This window comes from Protomyctophum bolini (genome assembly GCF_963924005.1).
Source record: "Protomyctophum bolini genome assembly, chromosome: 4".
NCBI lineage: Eukaryota > Metazoa > Chordata > Actinopteri > Myctophiformes > Myctophidae > Protomyctophum > Protomyctophum bolini.
Genome location: NC_137865.1, coordinates 5,642,469 through 5,665,882, shown reverse-complemented (window position 1 = coordinate 5,665,882; position 23,414 = coordinate 5,642,469). Strand labels below are relative to the sequence as shown.

The 23,414-nt window shown below is 44.1% G+C and overlaps 1 protein-coding gene across 1 annotated transcript; it reads right to left on the bottom strand.

The window, feature by feature from the left end:
- Positions 1–647: 647 nt before the first annotated feature.
- Positions 648–3,141, bottom strand: LOC308313697 (uncharacterized protein). The gene is made up of 4 exons (XM_080760971.1): positions 3,013–3,141; positions 2,752–2,884; positions 1,511–1,753; positions 648–1,197 (listed from the first exon to the last, which is right to left on the bottom strand). The coding sequence occupies exons 1-4, from the start codon at positions 3,123–3,125 to the stop codon at positions 679–681; spliced, it is 1,008 nt and encodes a 335-aa protein (XP_080617097.1). The 5' UTR covers positions 3,126–3,141; the 3' UTR covers positions 648–678.
- Positions 3,142–23,414: the final 20,273 nt, after the last annotated feature.

The following is a 23,414-nucleotide window of genomic DNA, read 5'->3' as shown; positions in this document are numbered from 1 at the left end:
GAGCATACAACAAGATTGTTTCATTTGTGGGAAGGGCAGTAAAGTACCAGTACCAGAACATCTGAACAGCCATGACTTGTACAGGTGAGGTAAGTCTCATACCTGTTTGTGTATGACAAATATCATAAATGCTGTTTTAAGCTCAAGCTCAGCTATTTTTCAATACCTAAAGTATAACAATGCTAAAAACACCAAAAGGGGTTCCTGCCCAGAATGGGTTAAGCACACTTAAGTAATTGACAAAAAAAGAAATGAAAGTGAGGACACTAAAATGTCACTCAAATAATAGTGATTAATGATTGAATTGTGTGTTTGGCTTTGAGCATTGGAACATATGAATCAAAAGAATGTCTGTTTGCCTTTTAGGCTTCCTAATAAAATAAATCCCAGCCGATATGACAACTTAAATATACAGTGAAATTATTGAGATGTAATATTTTTAGCCAATCCTATCAAGAGCTACAATGTACATTCTGTCTCAACACAAACTAAATGCCATTGACAATGAATAGAGAATTTACGTCATGTGTCTGAGCATGTATGTCGGTGGCCACCCTTGGCCAATAAGGGACCACCATTCTTGATGATGTACGATGATTAGAGCGCCCCTCACTCGACATGGGTGTGATTTTATGATCTACATATCAGCCTCTGTCTCAATCAGCATGTCTCAATTCATCACTGTTGAGCCCAGGCCTTCACCAGAGGTCCATATTGATAGTTGCTGAGTAAGCAGGCCACAGTCCACAGAGAGTTAATGCTTCCCATCAAGGAAACAGGGATGTCAGACTGGAAGAGCTTGCACAGTTTAATTCTTCCGATTATTCTCTCAACATGGACTCGAAGGTGTGCAATCTCCTGGGTTTTATTAACATCTCCTGCTGGCATCTGGCTCTGTTTTGAGAGGAAGGGTGGGCGATACAGTTGACCTGGGATACAGTCAACAATCAAAAATCCCTTGTCTGCCATCACAGCCATATCCTTTGTCAGCAGGTCTTGGAGGCCTGACTGCTTAAACAGCTCTTTGTCACTGATGGAGCCAGCATACAAGTCTGAGATGAAGGTGACTGCTCCATGAGGTGCCATGCCAATCAGGCCCTTCAGGGTGGAATGTGACTTGTAGGATGAGAACATCTCACTCTGAAGAGACAAGCTTTCTGGCTGTTGGCATCTCAGCTCTGTGCAGTCGATAATCACCTACAAAATGAAGTAACATCATAAATGATTTTTCTAGGTCAAAGTGATGCAGAGAAAACAGTTCTCAGGTTTTAACAATGTCTGGAGAGATACATTGATCTGCCCATGCTCACACAACATTAAGACTACGCTGCCCTTCCCAATGTATGAATGAATTAATCATTGTAAGCGCTTTGAGTAGGCACGTAGTGCATAGAAAAGCGCTATAAAAATGCAATTCATTATTATTATTACTGACATCTACTGACCACCCTATGTGCGCTGTGGACCCCCTTTCCATCTAGTCTAGACTAATGCAAGTGATTGCGTTTACCTGTGTATCAGCGTATTTGCTCTCCCTGAACTCCCTCGGCAACACAGCCTGAACTTCCTCTTGGGACATCCAAATTTTCAGTGAGCCCAGCAGAAAGTACAGGTAATATGTCCACGTTGTTATGATCCGGCTGACCGTTGATGGGTGGATCCCGAAACGATCTGCCAGGTCAACTTCTGTGGACCCCAACGCCAGGTACATGAGGAAAAGGAAGAATTCATCCCACGGAAGCAGAGCATGTCTCTGAAAGAGAATGTACAAAACATAGACAATTATGTCTAGTGTGTTTTACACACTACACATACAACACACTACGTCTGGTTGGTACTCCGTAACTCCACAGTCCCCTCTGGTAGTTGCGCTTGTTGCTCTGTCACCACTGTCCCTTCGACCTATGAACTGTTTCAGTGGTGCAAGTCCATTTATGATCTTAAAAATGAGACAAGCATCTGCAAAATGTTTAAATCTGTCAAAATTAAGTAACTTTTGAACTATAGCAATGGTGGTAACGTTTGGGCTTTTGGTCAAGTGTTCTTGATGTCTGTTTGTACAGTGATTTTAAAGTTGTCTGATTTGTCTGCGACCAGGCTGTGAAACAGTAGGTTATGTGTGAGACAATCATAGCATGCATGAAGAGTTTATCTGCATCTGTTGTTAGATATGGTCTTATGTGTCTGAAATTAGATACATTGAATTTTATTTTATTGGCTAAATGTTTAACATGTTTTTTAAATGTAAAGTTTGAGTCTAGTGTAATTCCTAGATATTTAAATTCTGATACAACCTGAATACTACTACCCTCGATGACAATGTCAGGGTCAATGCTTCCTGATAGTCAGTGTGGCATTCATATCTTCATTTTAATTATGACATCACATCAATTAATATTTCCAACATATTTTGGTTGTCAATATATTTTCTTTCACATCAGGATGCAAGGATCATTAGATTCAGACCAATAACCCACCTACTGTATCTCTCAGACTCCCTCCCCATTCAGAGTTCTGAGTTTGAATGAATGTAGAATTATGTGCAGAATGTCATTTGCATACATATGTGAGAGTACTACAAATTATTTTATTTTTAAAAGATCCTCTCTCCCTCTCACACACTTATGCCAGTGTTCCCCTCCCCTGTGCCAATGTTGGCCCCAGTGCTAGGTTGGCTACCCCTCTGGTATAGCGATTATACAGTAACGATTAGCACAGTACAAAATATTAAAACAGCCTGAGTAAACTTACCGAGTAAGTACATGGAATAAATATTTCTTCATTCCTCTGCTGGGCTCTCCGTGCCCGGGTGACTCGGATCATGTTGGCTGTGGATGGTTCAATCAGTTCCCAAAACACCACCAGGTGCTCATAGGTAGCAAATCTTGGACAAATTAGGATTGTCATTGTTTATAACCATGAGCAAGGTTACTTTCATGTAATGACATTTACATAAATAAATTTACACAATAAATAAATGAAATTGGTATGCTTTATGCAAGTTATTCTCACCTTGTGAAGTGTCTAGTCTGTGAGTCTGAGCCTTCAAATCGATGTAGTCCAAACCTACATTTCAGTGACAAGTCCTCCACTTGCTTCTTCAGTTGAGTGATTACATCCTTCATGTCATCCCTCTCACTCAATGCGAGGTCAACAGCGGCAGGTTCAGGGGGTGTGCAGTAGTCGTGGTCACAAGTCGTGGTCACTTCCATGACAGTTCCAGCAGCTGCTGCACCATCCATCGCCATCTGATCTGGGCAGTTAGTAGGTCTTTCTCTCCTCTGCCAAACACTAACGCGTTGATGGACTTCATATTTATTCCACTCAAACAACACAGGCAAGGCCCCCTTTCTAATGCGATGAAGTCCACCTGGAGTCTCTATCACGTCTTCTTTCATGAAGTGCCTACTGCACACATAGCACCGAGGAGTGACGGTGAAATTGTCTCTTCTAATGTTAACAATCCATTTAGCCCTTACTTCAGCATCTTCTGGGAAACGGTGAAAACTCAATGTTGTAAACCGAGCTGATGCAGTGCAAAGAGGCACTGAGCAATGCTCGGTAGAGCCCACTGCCCTCCTCATCAACTTCACCGTGGTTTTCTTCATGTTAAAACGTAACTACCGGTAACGGTAACTAACTAACTGACAAAACAAACGATGAAAACGAACGGTACGTACATTAACAACATAAACACAGACTTGGACAAAAAAAAGTACAACAAAAACGAACAATTTAGCTTAGTTAAAACAGTATCGGAATAAAGCTATGATATTACTGAAGCAATCCCCATCTGTTTTGCATAGACGCAGAAGTAAAGCGGAAGTCCCGGCCTGTGTAGTTGGCTAGACTCCGCCCCTTACTAGACTTTGTGCAAGAGGAGAATAGTGCACTACTTTGAGGTTCCGCCATTTTGTTATAGTGTCCGAATATGTAGTGAGCATTTTTGCACCCTAACGTAGTGGACTGAAGTATCCCACAATGCACCGGGAATTGTAGGGAGCATCCGATGGTCACTACAAAAACACAGCGAAGCAAATCTGCCCCATAATGCATTGCGCAAGCTCGCTCTTGAGCGCACATGCACGCGTTTGCGCACGTGCGCTGCTTCTGCATGCATGCGCTCATTGCGCTCCAACTCAGAAGAGGCAGAAGTTGAACCAGCGAAAGAACTCAACACATTAATGTACTTTTTAAACTTTCGTTTTCCCCTCTTTTCTTCCCTGGCGGATCTCGAAGCTACAGATCTTGAGACAAATGATCTGTGCATTTATTTGAAATTGTTTTATTTTATTTATAATAAATCTACTCATATGCAATAGTATTACTAATCTGATTCATTGTATCACCCAGGCCCAGCGCATGACGTTAGGAGAGGAATCAGTTGCTTGCTGTAGAATATATTTGTGAGATTCTGTATCACAAACGTAGGCTAAATACATGCATGTGAGACACATATTAATTGTGTCCGAACATATGTTTTATTAATATTCATTAATTCCTGCCATGAAAAAATATGCTATCTAACATTATTTAATTGAATTGCGATAAATGCATTAAAACTTCTTGTGTAGGCAGTCATTTATTGGACTTCTGTTTCTGTTAACACCAAATGTCCGTATTGTGAGCAGAGCTTGTAGATCGGCTACTTTTGGTAATTCTTTACCAAAAGTACCCAAGTAAAAGTATACAAGCTCACAACACGGACGTCGTGCGTTGTTATAGATCGGCTATTTTTGCCGTATCCCCCCCGCCCCAGGATTAGCGGGGGTTCATGTGGTTAAGATTAAATCATGCTGCTGATATTTTCATATATTGTCAAGGTTGTGCACTGTTTTCATATTGCTGGATAATGGATATAGCCTAATATTAATTTATTGACAATGGGCCTATGATTTTAAAATAACCTTTTTATCATAGATATATAGGCCTAAATGCCTGCAAACATATTTTCATTAACCTATTTTTCTTTATTCATTCATGAATTTAAAAATAACTTTACAAACTGTCCTTGCAGGGAGGTGACAGCCTGCAGTCACTTATTTGATACAGTCTGTTCCTAGCGGAAATTCAGCAGCAGCGTTTTGATTGGTTTCTTGTAGTCAGTTGATTCTTCATATCCAAATGAGTGAAACGGCCGGGATGATTTGTTTATTTTTCAAACTGTTCTTTATGAGGCGATCTGAAAAAACCTAATGGGGATTTCATTCAAATAAAAAGTACATGAACCTGCGGAACTACAGCGCCCTCTACCGATATCGACGTCAGAGTCGGTGCTCCCCATACAGGGAGTATTGTCCGAAATCATCACTATAGAGTCCACTAGAGTCTGGATCCCCGTATGGGGGATAGGGAGTAGGGAACAACCCTAGCAATTCGGACGCAGCCCTGGTGTGTGTGCTGGGCTCCTGAACGCTCTGCAGGCAGCCAGCAGTGAGCCTGAGCACCGCGGCGAGCGTTGCGACCGCTTCCGTCGGCAAACATAAAAATACGGTTCGGTCGGTTTAAATAAATTAATCCGGTTTACTAGATGAAACCGGATCGTACCGGTTGAACCAAACGTATGTTGCAAATAGATGAATTGGTTGTAGTTTTCTTGTTGACCAAATGGTGTCTTTCTTTCACTCATCTGGGCTAGATCTGAAATAAACATCTCACTGAGCTTTTAGGGAGCGGCAAAAGAGGGCGCCCCTTACTGTGTGAAGTAAGGCGTCGTATACTCGTATATACACTAATATATAGTATACTATGCCTATTTGCTCAGACACTATGACGCTGAATTCTTCGTTCATTTGTCAATGGGAATTTAATGTCCTCCAGTGTCCTCCAGGGGGAGGTAGTTTAGAGACCAGGATTACTGCCCTCCACAGCAAAAGGGCCTTTCTGTGTGGAGTTTGCATGTTCTCCCCGTGTCCCCTAGGGTAGGTACCTTCACAAAAAACATGCAGTAATCCTCGTCTCTAAACTACCTCCCCCTGGCCAGCCGGGGTGCCTGACGGAGGGGAAAGGAACTGGTTGGAATAACGTGTTCCTTCCACACGCTACGTCCGGCTGGGGAAGGAGCAACTTGGACACTCGGTCATGAAGGAAGCATGAGTTCCAGTCCGTTGCTCTCCCCAGTTAGGCGGAGGGTGTGTAGAGCCCATTGGATCACATCAGATAATTGATACAGGGTTGAAAAATGGGTTACAAAATCGTGGGATAAATATATAACAAATTAACCACTCCACATCCCCAGTTGCCAGACTATAGGTCTCCTCCAGTTATTAAAGTCCTTCCTTATTCACTTGATTTCAGACCAGAGTCCAGACTGCAGATGAAGACGAACTCTCCAGTCTCATAAGAACTACAATACCCATGATGCATCACTCCCGGGTGAAGATGAACTCTCCAGACTCAGCCAGGGACTTTTCTATTAAACGGGAAGCTGAAGACGTTTCTATTAAACAGGAAGCTGAAGACGTTTCTATTAAACAGGAAGCTGAAGACGTTTCTATTAAACAGGAAGCTGAAGACGTTTCTATTAAACGGGAAGCTGAAGACGTTTCTATTAAACAGGAAGCTGAAGACCATCCACACCTCGGTAAGTTGCATGTGCTCTTCCTTTCTTTTTTTGTTCTGTAGGGCTGCCACAATGTCTTAATTTCACTGTACAATAACAATGGCAAACTAGAACGTATTGTAACTAGTAGTATAAATAGTGCAAATTCAGTTTGACTTGGTATCTATGTCTGTGTGTTGTGTCTGGGAGTAGATTTGCTTCCGGCTCTTCAGATTGGGAGCACCTGTTTCCATTATCAAGAGCCAAAAGCAATTCCATTTTCGACTGGTGCGATGTAGGCAACCATACTTTTTTCCCCAGAATTTCCTCTTTCTAGCGGTTTAGTCAATCTTATCTTGGTAGGTAATGGCTTATTTTGTACATGGGGAAAAATGGATTTACATTTTAGGAATCCAGTGTTGACCATCATGTTATGTTTCTGCTCCTAGACATCCTGCACATGGTTGTGTGTAAAGAGGAGGTTTCTCCTGAAGAGGAGAAGAGCCACAGTCTGCTCCAGGAGGAACCAGAGCCTCCACACATTAAAGAAGAACAGGGGGAGCATAAAGAACAACAGGAGGAGCTTAAAGAAGAACAGGAGGAGCTACTTCAAAGACCAGAGGAACCTGTTGGGTCAACGCTGACATTACTAGCAGTGAAAGGTGAAGAAGAAAATGATGAGGATGATGAAGAAGACATATCTTCCCACTGCTCTGAGATTGAAGTTGAACTTGAATCTGATAAGGATGATGAAGAAGACATATCTTCCCACTGCTCTGAGATTGAAGTTGAACTTGAATCTGACACTGAAGTCACTGACAGTCATGATTGGGAGGAGACCATTGAAGACGATGATGACGAACAGCATGACAAGAGTTTCAGTGACTCAGGTTCCCTGAAGAAGCACCAGGTTGTCCACACTGGAGAAAAACTTTTTCTCTGTAAACATTGTGACAAGAGTTTCAGTCGGCCAGCTGACCTGAAGAGACACGTTTGTGTCCACACTGGAGAAAATCCTTTCCAATGTAAACATTGTGACAAGAGTTTTACTGTATCATCCTACTTGAAAACACACCTTCGTATCCACACTGGAGAAAAACCTTTCCAATGTAAACATTGTGACAAGATTTTTACTGCATCATCTTCCCTGAAAACCCACCTCCGTGTCCACACTGGAGAAAAACCTTTCCAATGTAAACATTGTGACAAGAGTTTCACCTGGTCATCTTCCCTGAAAACCCACCTTCATGTCCACACTGGAGAAAAACCTTTCCAATGTAAACATTGTGACAAGAGTTTCACAGAGTTATTCAACCTGAAGTCACACCTTCGTGTCCACACTGATGAAAAACCTTTCCAATGTAAACATTGTGACAAGAGTTTCAAACAGTTAAGTAACCTGAACTCACACCTTCGTCTCCATACTGGAGAAAAACCTTTCCAATGTAAACATTGTGACAAGAGTTTCAGTGTGTCATTTAACCTCAAGTCACACCAGCGTGTCCACACAGGAGAAAAACCTTTCCAATGTCAACTTTGTGACAAGAGTTTTGCTGATTCATCCTACTTGAAAACACACCTTCGTATCCACACTGGAGAAAAACCTTTCCAATGTAAACATTGTGACAAGAGTTTCACTGCTTCAGTTAACCTGAAGTCACACCAGCGTGTCCATACAGGAGAAAAACCTTTCCAATGTAAACATTGTGACAAGAGTTTCAAATTATTGCATCACCTGAAGAGACACCAGCGTGTCCACACAGGAGAAAAACCTTTCCAATGTAAACATTGTGACAAGAGTTTCACATGGTCATCTTCCCTGAAAACCCACCTTCATGTCCACACTGGAGAAAAACCTTTCCAATGTCAACTTTGTGACAAGAGTTTTACACTATCATCCTACTTGAAAACACACTTTCATATCCACACTGGAGAAAAACCTTTCCAATGTAAACATTGTGACAAGAGTTTCACACAGTTAAGTACCCTGAAGTCACACCTTCGTGTCCACACTGGAGAAAAACCTTTCCAATGTAAACATTGTGACAAGAGTTTCAGTTTGTCAGTTAAACTGAAGATACACCTTCGTCTCCACGCAGGATAAACACCTTTTCACTGTAACATTTGTAACAAGAGTTTCAGTATCTCATCGCTCCTTAAGCGACACCTCCGTGTCCACACTGGACAAAAACCTTTCCAATGTACACATTGTGAGAAGATTTTCAACAATTCAAGGAATCTAAAGAATCTAAAGAACAATATGCAATCTTGTTTGTTTTCTCACAGAATCAGAGGTGTTATGGTCATGACTCACCAGGATCCTGCATAGATTGATTCTAGACTGAGCCTTAATGCAGGTCAAACTGGGGGTCCTTGAAATTAAATGGGTTGAGAATCACTGCTAGAGCCGTAAAAATCTTCTCTCATGAGGGTCTTTGGTAAAACAGGTTTTACCAAATTGTACGGCGATTTCTTAATTATTTACTGTAGTCCTACCAGACCCCAGGAAATTGCATCTGGCTAAAATATCCAAGAGAATAAAATAAATTGTATTCTTAAACTACACTTGTGTGACTTTTTGGTTTGTTTGTTTTTATATTTATCGTCTCTGCTTGGCTGCTGCCTGCTGACGCTATTTCCTGTTACCTTTACGCACGGGGGGCACGGATTTGAATTTCTCCTGTCAGCTCGACAGTGTGTCTGTGTCCAGGGACAGGGACTGTGTTATGTGCTTTTCTTGCATTTTTGCAGTGGAGAAAAACTGATCAGTGAAGATACTGTTAGGCTCGACAACACGTTTGTTAAAGGTGGTTTCACTAATTGGCGCAAATCAGCAGAAAAATTCAAGGAGCATGAGAGGTCAGAAGCTCACTTATGTTATCAGAAATAGCTGTTCAACAGCAGGCAACAGCGAGGAACTTACTGGAGCTGTTGTTTAGAAGCATTCGCTTTCTCTACTATGGAACAGTTCTCATGCAGCCTACAATATTAGCTAGGCGGGAAATAGCTGTTTTCAATGCACGATAGTTCAGTTGGTGATAGAAGCATGAAATTTGGCACAGATGTCCTTCATATGTCCCTAATCGATAATCAACCTCGGGCCACGCAGAATTCAAAATTTTTCAAGGTGGCCCGCCAGTTTTAAAAATGGCTGCAACTGTAAATAGTACGTTTTGGACTATTAGCTAGGCGGGAATGGGGATGATAGTTCAGTTGGTGATGCAAGCATGACATTTGGTACAGATGACCTTTATATGACCATAAGTGATAATAAACCTCGGGCCACGCAAAATTCCTCCATTTTCCAAGATGGCCACCAGTTTGCAATTGGACAGCTAGGCGGGAATAGAGGTGATAGTTCAGTTGGTGATACAAGCATGAAATTTGGTACAGATGACCTTTATATGACCATAAGTGATAATCAACCTCGGGCCACACAAAATTCCTCCATTTTCCAAGATGGCCGCCAGTTTGCAATTGGACAGCTAGGCGGGAATAGAGGTGATAGTTCAGTTGGTGATACAAGCATGAAATTTGGTACAGATGACCTTTATACGACCATAAGTGATAATCAACCTCGGGCCACGCAAAATTCCTCCATTTTCCAAGATGGCCGCCAGAAATTGCATAAATGTTCATCTGCTCATGGTTAATCCACAGTTGGCGATACAAGCATGAATTTTGGCACAGATGTCCTTAATATGTCCCTAATCGATAATCAACCTCGGGCCACGCAGAATTCCAGTTTTTTCAAGGTGGCCCGCCAGTTTAAAAAATGGCTGCAACTGTAAATAGTACGTTTTGGACTATTAGCTAGGCGGGAATGGGGATGATAGATTGGATGGATAGATTGCAAGATTTGATAGATTGGATAGATGGATTCTGTGTATAGTAATTTACAAATACATGTGTTACAAGTTCATGTGGAATAACCATATAGGCCTATATTTCTGCAAATTTTCGGCAGCCATATTGAAAAACGTATAGGTCCAATTGCAAACTGGCGGCCATCTTGAAAAATGCGTTGCCTAATGTTGATTATCAATTAGGGTGGTATAATGGTAATCTGTGCCAAATTTTATGCTTGTATCACAAACTGTGGATTAACCATGAGCAGATGTACATTTATGCAATTTCTCAGCAGCCATATTGAAAAATATGGCGCCATATTGGAACCTAATGTTATTGTTTTATCTCACTTGGTAGAAATACCTCCAGGACATATCTTATACCAAAATTAGGGGAAATTCTAAGTTTTATAGGCCCCGCACATTGGTGTAGTCCAAAACGTATAGGTCCAATTGCAAACTGGCGGCCATCTTGGAAAATGGAGGAATTTTGCGTGGCCCGAGGTTGATTATCACTTATCGTCATATAAAGGTCATCTGTACCAAATTTCATGCTTCTATCACCAACTGAACTATTACCTCTATTTCCCGACATATGTCCAATTGCAAACTGGCGGCCATCTTGGAAAATGGAGGAATTTTGCGTGGCCCGAGGTTGATTATCACTTATGGTCATATAAAGGTCATCTGTACCAAATTTCATGCTTCTATCACCAACTGAACTATCACCTCTATTTCCCGCCATATGTCCAATTGCAAACTGGCGGCCATCTTGGAAAATGGAGGAATTTTGCGTGGCCCGAGGTTGATTATCACTTATGGTCATATAAAGGTCATCTGTACCAAATGTCATGCTTCTATCACCAACTGAACTATCACCTCTATTTCCCGCCATATGTCCAATTGCAAACTGGCGGCCATCTTGGAAAATGGAGGAATTTTGCGTGGCCCGAGGTTGATTATCGATTATGGTCATATAAAGGTCATCTGTACCAAATTTCATGCTTGTATCACCAACTGTGGATTAACCATGAGCAGATGTACATTTATGCAATTTCTCAGCAGCCATTTTGAAAAATATGCCGCCATATTGGAACGTAATGTTATTGTTTTATCTCACTTGGTAGAAATACCTCCAGGACATATCTTATAACAAAATTAGGGGAAATTCTAAGTTTTATAGGCCCTGCACATTGGTGTAGTCGAAAACGTATAGGTAAAAATTGCAAACTGGCGGCCATCTTGGAAAATGGAGGAATTTTGCGTGGCCCGAGGTTGATTATCGCTTATGGTCATATAAAGGTCATCTGTACCAAATTTCATGCTTCTATCACCAACTGAACTATCATCTCTATTTCCCGCCTAGCTATATGTGGACCAGAAGTTGCAGTCCCACTGTGATTTCTTGGGCTTCTACAATGCCCCCGACTCTACTGCAGAAACGCTGTTCAACTGTGTGCGGGATGTTTTTCTGCGGTTGAATATCCCCATTGAACGGCTAGCAGGATTTTGTTTTGATGGAGCAAGTAACATGTCGGGGCGTTTTTATGGCGTACAAGCACGACTGAAGGAGCTGTGCCCAGACTCATTGTATGTTCATTGTTCACTGCTGTAACCATTCTCTAGACATGGTATTGCAAGAAGTTACGTGTGAGGTGAGCCTTGTGGCGAATGCACTGAACTTTATGCGGGTTGTAGCAGTGATAAATGAAGTGGTAAACAACCTCTTAGGCCTGTGTCCAACCCGGTGGTGTGTGCGCACAAAGGCAATTTTGCGCGTTTGCTCCTTATACACCACCCTGGTAGCCACACTTGACGCACTTAAGAATGAAGCCTACAGTCTGTCCCTCCATAAAAAATATTTAAAAAAGGCGAAAGCCACAAAGAAAAACGTTTAAAAAATAATAATAATGACAACAGTGTCAGAGGGGAGACAAGGGCAAAAATAACTGGCCTACATAAACAAGCATTGAATGGATAAACGTTGTTTTCACTTCTGTGCTGTAAACGCATTGTTCGGGCCCTGTGAGGAAGTGGCCAAAACGTTACAGAGCCCAAAGGCAAGTGCACTTGGGGCAGTTGAATGTGCAAATATCCTGCGAAACCGAGTAGCAGCACTGAGAGATGATGACGTCACGGGAAATATAACAGAAAACTTTTCCAAACTCGGCCTGAAGATGCCCTCAGCTTCATATGAATGCCATGATGAGGGAATTCATCGCTGTCACCCCGGAGCGCAAGAGCACATAAAGGGTTTAAGGTAAAGAAAGCATTTGATGCAAATTTGCGATCAATCGCAATATTAAATGATTCACCGTCAGCACATAGGCCTATCCTCCATTGCTGCTAAAGATATTTTACCATATCTGCCATAAAGACCTTTTATCATAGCTGACGTTCTTACCTGTAGTTTTCACCTTACCTTTTTTTTTATTTCAGTAGGCTACCACATCATTATGGGTGACAAACAAACACCTCTTGATTATTGATTCAGGAGGTGTCTCTAGTCTAGACAAATAAAACTTAGATGAAGTGAAACACTCAATCAACAAGAACAAAACAAAACTAGAAAGGTCGCAATTTAAAAAAATTGCAGAGTGTGGTTGCCGCAGCGGCTCACATATATACCCCTCCCGCTGATATTGCCAGCCTGTTACAGTTTCGAGTCACGCCTCAGATCGCGTGTAAGTCATTCGGAGGGGATTTGACCCCCGAAATGCATGTTTTCGCGACAGACTGTTACATTTATCGCGTTTGCGGCGCCCCCTGTGGATGAAAATGGAATTTCTTTTGGAACTCGGTCGAACGAACCACCCCGGACATGCGATTCGAATTTCGGATGGATTGGACATTCCGTTCGTGATTTATGGCATTTTTCGTGATATAGGCCCCTCCTACTAACTTCGGACGACGGTTACGGCCGAACGATACGCACTACCGAAATTCTGAAGTTGGTTTTTTAATCGTGTGGGTCCAGAGGTCACGTGTGCCGATTTCTGTGACATTTGGACAAAATCTGTAGTGGGGAAAGCAAAAAGTGTGTTTTGGACAAAATTCAAAATGGCGGAAAATCCATCATGGCGGAAAAGGGCGTGGCCTATATGGAGATGCGTCATGACCCAAGGAATCCAGGGTAAAAATAATTTTGATTTTACGACCTACGGTTCAAGAGTTATGAGCCAAAAGGTAAAGTGGGATGTTATAGCGCCACCATGAGGCCGACCCATTTTTTTTTATTTTAATTAATTTTAGTGATAATTAGGAATTATCCCTGAAAGTTTTGTAACTATAGTGCTTACAGTCTCAGAGGGAAAAATACTTGAATGTGTTTTTTTGCATTTCCCCATTCATGTCAATGGGGAAATTTAATTCACTAATAAATTCATATCAAATAAAATATACAACATTTCTCTTCGCACAGTACAAGCACTCGATTCCCGATTTTTCCGGTCAATTTGACATATGGCTCAAGTGCGTACAGTCAAAACTTCTTGTTGTTGTAGGGCGCCAAACTTTGTCTTACTCCAGTAGTGGAGAGAAAAATAATAAAGTGTTACAGATACAAGAGTCTGGTTGCCCCTTTAGGGCAACCACACTAACTATACAATACAAGGCGTGGGTCTAATAATGAATGGAATATTACCTCCCACAGCTCCATATTACAATGTTTTCTTTGTTGTGGGAAAAGGAACACACCATAATTGCAACTGCAAGTTGCATTTACTATATAAAAACATGCATTTCCCCGACCGTTAGTCCGTCACCCACCCCGCGCCTCCATATATGGCCATGCCTCGTGGCATCACGTGACATCACATCATTCACGTGACATCATCAGGGATGGAGATCCCTGATGTCATATTAAGCCCATATATGGGAATGCCCATTATATGGAGATCCCTGATTTCATCAATATTGGGCAGCAACTCTACATCTGACCTCAAACGCTTAGATCTCCATATATGGAGCTGACCTGACATTCCATCTGTTGATCCTTCCCCATCTAATAATTGGACCTAGCCTGGCTGTCCTAGCGTGCCACCCCCCCCTCCCCCCCACCTCTGCAACGCCCCTCAATCACCCCTCCATGTTGGGATCAAGGCACCTTGCAAACATCCATCTAAACCTTCTCTCAATGTTTGCCTGTCTCAGAAAGTTTTTGAACATAATTTTTTTCTTCTTATTAGTGTGATTGCCCTGAGGGCAATCATTAGTGTGATTGCCCTGAGGGCAATCATACTATTGTTTTACTGCTCTGTTTATTTCGACGCACTACTCCTCCCACAGTTTTTGTCGCACGCACTCGAGCCATATGTCAAAACGACGGGCTACATCGGGAATCGTGTGCTTGTATTTTGCTAAGACATTTGTTGGATAATTTAATTGATATGAATTAATTAGAATTTACACATAGACATGAATGGGAAAATGGGAAAATGCAAAAACTCACTTTCAAGTATTTTTTCCTCTGAGACCGTAAGGGCTATACTTACAAGACTTGGAGGAGAGATTCATAATAATTACTAAAATTAATTACCGTAGAAGTATACCGGTCGGCCTCATGGTGGCGCTATAACAGCCAACTTTTCGTTTTTGGGTATAACTCTTGAACCGTTGTAATATCAAAATGTTTTTTCCCCTGGATTCCTTGGGTCATGACGCATCTCCCCATATAGGCCACGCCCATTTGCGTCTAGATAGATTTCCCGCCATTTTGAATTTTGTTCAAAACACACTTTTTGCTCCTCCTCCTACAGATTTTGTCCAAATCTCACAAAAATCGGTACACATGATCTCCGGACCTATCCAATTAAAACGGCACAGCCAGAATTGAGATCTTCTGTATCGTTCGGCCGTAATCGTCTTCCGAAGTTAGTGGGAGGGGCCTATTTTACAAAAAACGCCACAATTCACGCACGGAATGTCCGATCCATCCCAAATCTTAATCACGTGTCGAGGGTGGCTTAATCAACGCGGAGCCAAAAGCGATTCCATTTTCGACGGCTGCGATGTAGGCAATCACACTTTGCAATTTCCCAGAATTGCCTCTTTCTAGTTATTTTTTCTTCAGGTGGGTCGTTTCTTCGGCGAGGTGGATGGATCTGTCATGGCACAACTCATCAAGATGGGGATGTAGGCCTACAAGAAGTATGACATGTTCATCAATACTATTGATTGATTGATTGATTGATTGAATACTGTATTAGTCAGAAATATAAACAGCATGTGACCAGTAATTCATTAAGGCTAAAAGGATAACACAAACATTGTTTCCATTGTGGCCAAACTGGCCATATGTATTCAAATTCATCAACAGCATACGCAATTATAAACAAATACACACATTATTATATGTACTAACGAGATGGGACATTTGACATTTACCTCACCTTGCGGTCTCCAGATAGATGCATTTTCAGGCCATATAGGTCCACATTTTAGTGGCAGAGTTTGTTCTATAATTTGGGTTGCTACCTCTGCTATTGTGGCCGGCCGTGGGTGTCACTTACTTTGGAGAAGTAGTCATGATAATCACACATCGGTAGAATAAAACAATAAATAAAGTAAGATAAAGAGTTACATGAAAAATAATAAAATAAAATACGAAGCAAAATTAAAGGCTCATACATAGGTGACCGCCGAACTACAACATGACCTCTGTTTTTACTCACCACCGCTCAACGTTATTTCAGCTCCGGTGGTCACCTCACCACCGTAAATCCAGACTATATTTATTTAAATAAATATTTCAGTAAATCTCAATGGGAGAGTTTTCACAGTTCCATAGCTGCTCCCCACTGTATTACACTGTATCATGGTTCCCCCTAGTGACCGTTTATGGTACGTGCACAGTGCACGCTCCAGGCTCCAGCAGGGCTATTGCGCATGCGCTGATGCGCACAACCCTTATGCACACACACTCTCACACACACACACACACACACACACACACAGCTAGCTGTTTGCATTCGTTTGAAAACACTTTAATAATTAAAGTAAAACGTTTGAAAACAGTGTCTTCGTTAAGCATCTCAGCCCTGAAACACAGCAGGTAAGATATTAACTGATTCACAGCTTGTTCTTAGGCTACTACATTTATCTTTTATATTATTGACTCATCTTTTAACATGGAAAAACATGACGAGTATTTCTCACATATCTGCTTATTAGTTATAAATGATTATAAACAAACAGTAGTTAATACTAGCAGCAGTAATATTATTGTAACTCGTTCCTCCAAAGGGAGCTAGCTCTCTTGGCTACGTGGCTTTGTTGCCTGCCTGCTCTGCTGAGTTGGAACGAGAGAGAGAGAGAGAGAGAGAGAATACAAAAACTGCTTATTTGAGGACGAAACCACGACAAGCACTAAGACTTAATTTTAGAGGCAGCGGTGGCCGAACGGTTTGCGGAGCGGTCTTGATATCGGAAGGTCGCTAGTTCGTATCCCCAGCACGTTATAAATAAAGACAGACCGATATGGAATTTTGTGACCGATACGATAGAGGGTAACAATCACCGATAACCGATATACTGATTTTTTTAAAACTGGAATAAAGGATTGTGGAAAGAATTTGCACCGATATGATTATGCAAAGGTACAGTCAAAGTGACCGACAGCCTTGCTTTCTTAAACCAATGACTTTTCAAGGCTGCCAGTAAGAAGGAGGGGCTGCCTAAGAAATCTTATGCTACGGGCCAATATACGATAGTATATGCTGATTGATTTATTGATTTATTAACAGTTTGCAGAATTACAGTACATTTCAAGTACAACTCAATACAAAAAGCATGCTATCCATTGTTCGCCCTATACTACAGCATGTTCACAGAATACTGGTCTACAGCAACAACAGCATCAGCATCACATTCCACAACAACCCAGTACCCATGCAGTGCTACTCAGAAAATCTATTACACTATGATTGATACCCATTGTTCATCCTACAGCAACAACAGCATCCCATTCAAGATACCATGGGTTACAGGCAGCAGTAACACTTTTAGGCCGGACACACACCATCAGCCAGCAGCGACCCTCTGACACTTTAATCCAAACAGCGCCATCTACAGCAAATCATGGAAACAGAAACACGCATGTCAACGCCAAGACACACAGCCACACACACACACACACACACACACACACACACACACACACACACACACACACACACACACACACACACACACACACACACACACACACACACACAGCTTGTGGGCCTACCTTATTTGAAGAGAAGCTCACATCGAGGGCCTTTCTGGGATGCAAACATATCAATCACCAGGTCGTTGTAGTTTGGTATCTTGGCGACAAATTCCCGTTCAATAGATAGTGCAGCCAGGGCATTCAGCCTATCCTGTCCCATTGTGCTTCTGAGAAACATCTTGATCCTCTTCAGTGTGCTGAAACACCTCTCACTCTCTGCACCTGACAGGGAACTGTCCATAGATCCGAAGTCCCGTTTGTCCGAAAGCGGAACTTTGACTGCTCAATCATTACCACACAACTGAACTGCACATGCAGTGACCTGACTGATCCATGCGACGACGGGTAAACTTTAAACTTTTAATACTGTTAAGTCTGTAAGTGATTCCATTCTCTTGCATATTGCACCTTAGTGGGGCTTTTTTCTATAGTCTCTGTTTGCAGTCTGTACATACTAGAGGTTGGATTCGCTCACTGCACTGTCTGTGCAGGACGGACTGTAGTAAACATTAAACACGTGTCCCCCTCCTCTATCGGAGGCGTCAAATCCGATCTCCGATACATTAATTAAGCTGGATCGGAGGCCGATACCGATATAATATCGCCGCCGATATATCGGTGTACCGATTATCGGTCGGTCTCTAGTTAAAATTACCACCGCTGAACTGCCCTTGAGCAAGGCATTGAACCCCTACCATGACATGTTCTATGAGCAGGGCCTGGCTGTAAACAAGTTCTTGAGCTTTGTCCAGTACCCTAAACATGGTAACTTTGCTTACTTTGCTATCAGGGTCCAACATTTTCAATTCATCCGAAAATTTAAAGACGAAAAAAGAAAAAACTAAAAAAGCGAAAAACGTTTTTTATTTTTATTAGGCCAGTTTCAAATTGAAGAGCCCCGTAGGTGCTCTTTAGAGTGGTTTTGACCTATTGTGTTGTGCACCTGCACACATCATTGAAATGTAACCCAAACCCTAACAAACACCTATTGTAACAAATCTTAACACGGAATTAGTTTTTTCTTCCAGACTCCTTGAAACCAAAGTGTTTCCAAATAGATGAATTGGTTGTAGTTTTCTTGTTGACCATCTGGGCTAGATCTGAAATAAACATCTCACTGAGCTTTTAGGGAGCGGCAAAAGAGGGCGCCCCTTACTGTGTGAAGTAAGGGGTGCTCTTACCGTCGTATACTCGTATATACACTAATATATAGTATACTATGCCTATTTGCTCAGACACTATGACGCTGAATTCTTCGGTCATTGTCAATGGAAATTTAATGTCCTCCAGTGTTCTCCAGGGGGAGGTAGTTTAGAGACCAGGATTACTGCCCTCCACAGCAAAAGGGCCTTTCTGTGTGGAGTTTTCATGTTCTCCCCGTGTCCCCTAGGGTAGGTACCCTCATAAAAAACATGCAAAAAACATCCTCGTCTCTAAACTACCTCCCCCTGGCCAGCCGGGGTGCCTGAAGGAGGGGAATGGAACTGGTTGGAATAACGCGTTCCTTCCACGCGCTACGTCCGTCTGGGGAAGGAGCAACTTGGACACTCGGTCATGAAGGAAGCATGAGTTCAAGTCCGTTGCTCTCCCCAGTTAGGCGGAGGGTGTGTAGAGCCCAGGATCACATTAGATACTTTACACAGGGTTGAAATTTTTGAAAAACAAATATAACAAATTTCTTATTGAAATTTCACTTGATTTCAGAACAGAGTCCAGACTGCAGAAGAAGACGAACTCTCCAGACTCATAAGAACTACAATACCCATGATGCATAACTCCCGGGTGAAGATGAACTCTCAAGACTCAGCCAGGGACTTTTCTATTAAACAGGAAGCTGAAGACGTTTCTATTAAACAGGAAGCTGAAGACATTTCTATTAAACAGGAAGCTGAAGACGTTTCTATTAAACGGGAAGCTGAAGACGTTTCTATTAAACAGGAAGCTGAAGACCACCCACACCTCGGTAAGTTGCATGTGCTCTTCCTTTCTTTTTTTGTTCTGTAGGGCTGCCACAATGTCTTAATTTCACTGTACAATAACGATGGCAAACTAGAACGTATTGTAACTAGTAGTATAAATAGTGCAAATTCAGTTTGACTTGGTATCTATGTCTGTGTGATTAGATTTGCTTCCGGCTCTTCAGATTGGGAGCACCTGTTTCCATTATCCTAATTGTCATCAGTTACACACCTGCTTGCATAGCTGATGGTTGACCCTGATCAACTAAGTATTAGTTCCTGAAGTACAGAGGGTCTGCTCTTTCTTACTCTTTCAAAGACTGAAACATTACCATTATGTGCAGGCGTGCGGGAAGTCATTAGAAGGAAGGGGAGCTGTCTTGGGAAGGACTTCCGATTTCGGACCCGATTTTGGCCGTGCGCTCGTAATCTGGTCCGGGTCTGTAAGGATGGAGGAGGTCTTGGTCGCAAGCGCGGAAAGTGCTGACCTTAACAACTTATCAAGGAGTTGTTATCTTGAAGTTCGATAGTTGCGGTCTTGATGTTCTTCAGTTTTGGGAGCAAGTTAAGAATGATTAAATTGCAGGTTTAGAATTAGAACCTCAATACTGACCACGTTGATATTCAATAGTCGGACAGAGATTGTTTCTGGCGTGAATGCCTTATATATGGAGGGGATGACATCAGGTAAGAGTGACGTCAGGTAAGAGTGACGACATCCCTGACAGTACCCCCCCCTCGAGGAACGCGTCCGCGCGTAACCATCGTGCTCGTGCGCCTGGCGTTGTCGAACTCGTCGAGTAGCGGGAGTGGGATCTCCCGACGGGGCAGCCAGAGTTCAACTGAAGGAACACCGTCAGGCCTATCCACGAGATCCACAAGATACTCCAGTGTTGTGCGTTTACGGCGCACCGCCAGCAACTTCCGGAATCGACCATGTGGGCATGGAGCGGGGAGCGCAGCAGGAGTGGCAATGGGGGGTTGAGACGCGGCGGGTGTGGAAGGGAGGGTAGGCGTCAGATTAGGGGACGGTTGGGCGTCTACCGCTGCGGAGACTGGTTGGAGTGCAGCGGGGGTGGAGGATGTGGTAGGTGTCAGGTCAGGGGACGGTTGTGTCTCCACGGCCGTGGAAGTAGGTAGGGGGGGAGTGATGGAAGTGGATGGGAGAGGGGCTATCCATGGTTTAATGTGGGAAACATGAAACACAGGGTGACAACGCATATGTTCCGGCAGAAGGAGGCGCACAGAGGAGCGATTGATGATGGAGTCAATAGGGAATGGGCCGATGAAGCGAGGGGTCAGTTTGCGGCAAGCCGACTTGAGGTTAAGGTTTTTGGTGCTCAAGAGGACAGGTTGGCCAGGGGAGTAGGTGGGCGCCACCGACCGGCGGCGGTTGGCTTGGGTCTGCGAGCTCTTAGACGCGCGCAGAAGGGACGCCTGCGCCCTTTGCCAAATTCTCTGACAGCGCTCGATGTGAAATTGAACCGAAGGGACCGCGATCAACTTCTCCTCAAAGGAGAGGAGGGGCGGTTGGTACCCCAAAGAGCACATGAACGGGGAGAGACCCGTCGCGGAGCACACCAACGAATTATGCGAATACTCCACCCAAGGGAGGAAGGAGGGCCAAGCAGCAGGGTTGGAAGACGTGTAGCAACGGAGGGCCTCAGAGAGGTCCTTATTCATACGTTCGCATTGACCGTTAGACTGGGGGTGGAAACCAGAAGAAAGGCTCACGGTGCAGTTCAGCGCTTTGAAGAAGGCCTTCCAAACTTGAGAGATGAACTGAGGGCCTCTGTCGGAGACGATGTCGGAGGGTAGGCCATGGAGTCGGAAGACATGGGTCATCAAAGCGTCTACAGTCTGCATGGCGGAGGGGAGTTTAGGTAGGGGAATCAGGTGGCAAGATTTAGAGAAACGATCAATGACCGTTAGGATGGTGGTGAAGCCGGCAGAGGTGGGTAGCCCAGTGACGAAGTCGACCGCGATATGAGACCATGGACGACTCGGGATAGGGAGGGGGAGGAGGAGGCCCGCGGGAGCCTTGCTGGACGTCTTGTTGCGTGCACAAATCGAGCACGAAGAGACGAAGGCCCGTGTGTCCTCACGGATGGTAGGCCACCAAAAACGTGAGCAGAGCGAAGCAAGGGTGCGGTTGATCCCGGGGTGGCCAAAGAGGAGGGAAGAGTGCGCCCATTCGAGAACGTCCGAGCGCACAGCGTCAGGCACAAATAACCGATCCGTCGGGCCGGCACGTGGGTCAGGTTGAGATTGCTGGGCCAAGCGGATCCTCGATTCAATGTCCAGAGGGTTGTCCAGGGTCGCCGACAAGGCGAACCGAGAAGGGGAAAGGACGTTCACGTCCAGAGGGCTAGAATCATTGGACGAAAACTGCCGGGAGAGTGCATCAGGTTTGCCGTTCTTCGAACCGGGGCGGTAGGAGATGGAGAAGTCGAACCGGTCGAAGTGCAAAGACCATCTGGCCTGGCGAGAGTTCAAGCGCTTGGCAGCGCGCAGATAGGCGAGGTTCCTGTGGTCAGTCCAGACGATAAAAGGGTGGGAAGCGCCCTCAAGATGGTGACGCCACTGGATCAAGGCCAGGCGAATAGCCAGGAGCTCGCGATCTCCCACATCGTAGTTCCTTTCCGCAGGGGACAAACGGTGCGAAAAGTACGCACAAGGATGCAACTTGTTGTCGGAAGGGAAGTGTTGAGAGAGGATCGCACCGGTGCCAGAGTCGGAGGCGTCCACCTCGACGATAAATTGCAGGGCAGGGTCTGGGTGCCGGAGGATGGGAGCTGAGGAGAAGCGACGTCTGAGTTCTTCGAACGCCGCCGCGGCAGCTGGAGACCAAACAAAAGGTATCTTTGTAGAAGTCAGAGAGGTAAGGGGGAGGGCAACACGACCGTAATCCCTGATGAATCGCCGGTAGAAGTTAGCAAAACCCAGGAAGCACTGAACGTCCTTCCGAGACGAAGGAACCGGCCATTCCGCCACGGAGGTGACCTTGGCAGGGTCCATTCGAAGTTCGCCCTTGGCTATAACGTAGCCGAGAAAGGTGACAGTATCCTTATGGAATTCGCACTTCTCAGGCTTAACGAATAACCTGTTGTCAAGCAGGCGTCGGAGGACCTTCTGGACGTGGAGAGTGTGTTCCGCTAAAGAGGTAGAATAAATCAAAATGTCATCCAGGTACACGAAAACGAATCTGCCCAGCATGTCCCGGAGAACGTCGTTAAGGAGGGCCTGGAAGATCGCAGGGGCGTTGGTCAGGCCGAAAGGCATGACCAAGTACTCGAAGTGGCCCAGGTGGGTGTTAAACCCCGTCTTCCACTCATCACCGGCCTTGATGCGTACCAGATGGTAGGCGTTCCGAAGATCAAGTTTGGAAAAGATAGTCGCGCCATGCAAGGGGGTGAAAGCGGAATCAATGAGAGGCAAGGGGTACTTATTTTTGACAGTGATGCCGTTTAGGGCCCTGAAATCGATGCAAGGGCGCAAGGAGCCGTCCTTTTTGCCAACAAAGAAGGCGCCGGCAGCGACCGGGGAGGAAGAGGTGCGGATTATCCCTGCAGCGATCGAATCTCTGATGTACTTCTCCATGGACGTCCTCTCGGGCAAAGAGAGATTGTAGAGCCTGGAGCTAGGCAGGGGGGCGCCGTCAATGAGTTCGATGGAGCAGTCCTTATGATTACGGTAAGGGGGCAAAGAGAGGGCACGTTCCTTGCTGAAAACTTCCGACAGGCCGTGGTAAGGGGCAGGAACCGCAGAGAGGTCGATGAGTTCAGGAGGGGAGTGGTTGGGTTCAAGGGGTGGAGGAGTGGTGGCGACCCCGAGGCAGGTGGAATGGCATGCAAGGC

Bases quoted from the DNA above. Each gene is read 5' to 3' on its own strand.
- LOC308313697 (XM_080760971.1), bottom strand. From the start codon at position 3,125: ATGAAGGATGTAATCACTCAACTGAAGAAGCAAGTGGAGGACTTGTCA. The intron at 1,754-2,751 runs GTAAGTTTACTC...ATTCTCTTTCAG, and splicing joins TTATTCCATGTACTTACTCG to AGACATGCTCTGCTTCCGTG. The intron at 1,198-1,510 runs GTAAACGCAATC...TTCATTTTGTAG, and splicing joins GCAAATACGCTGATACACAG to GTGATTATCGACTGCACAGA.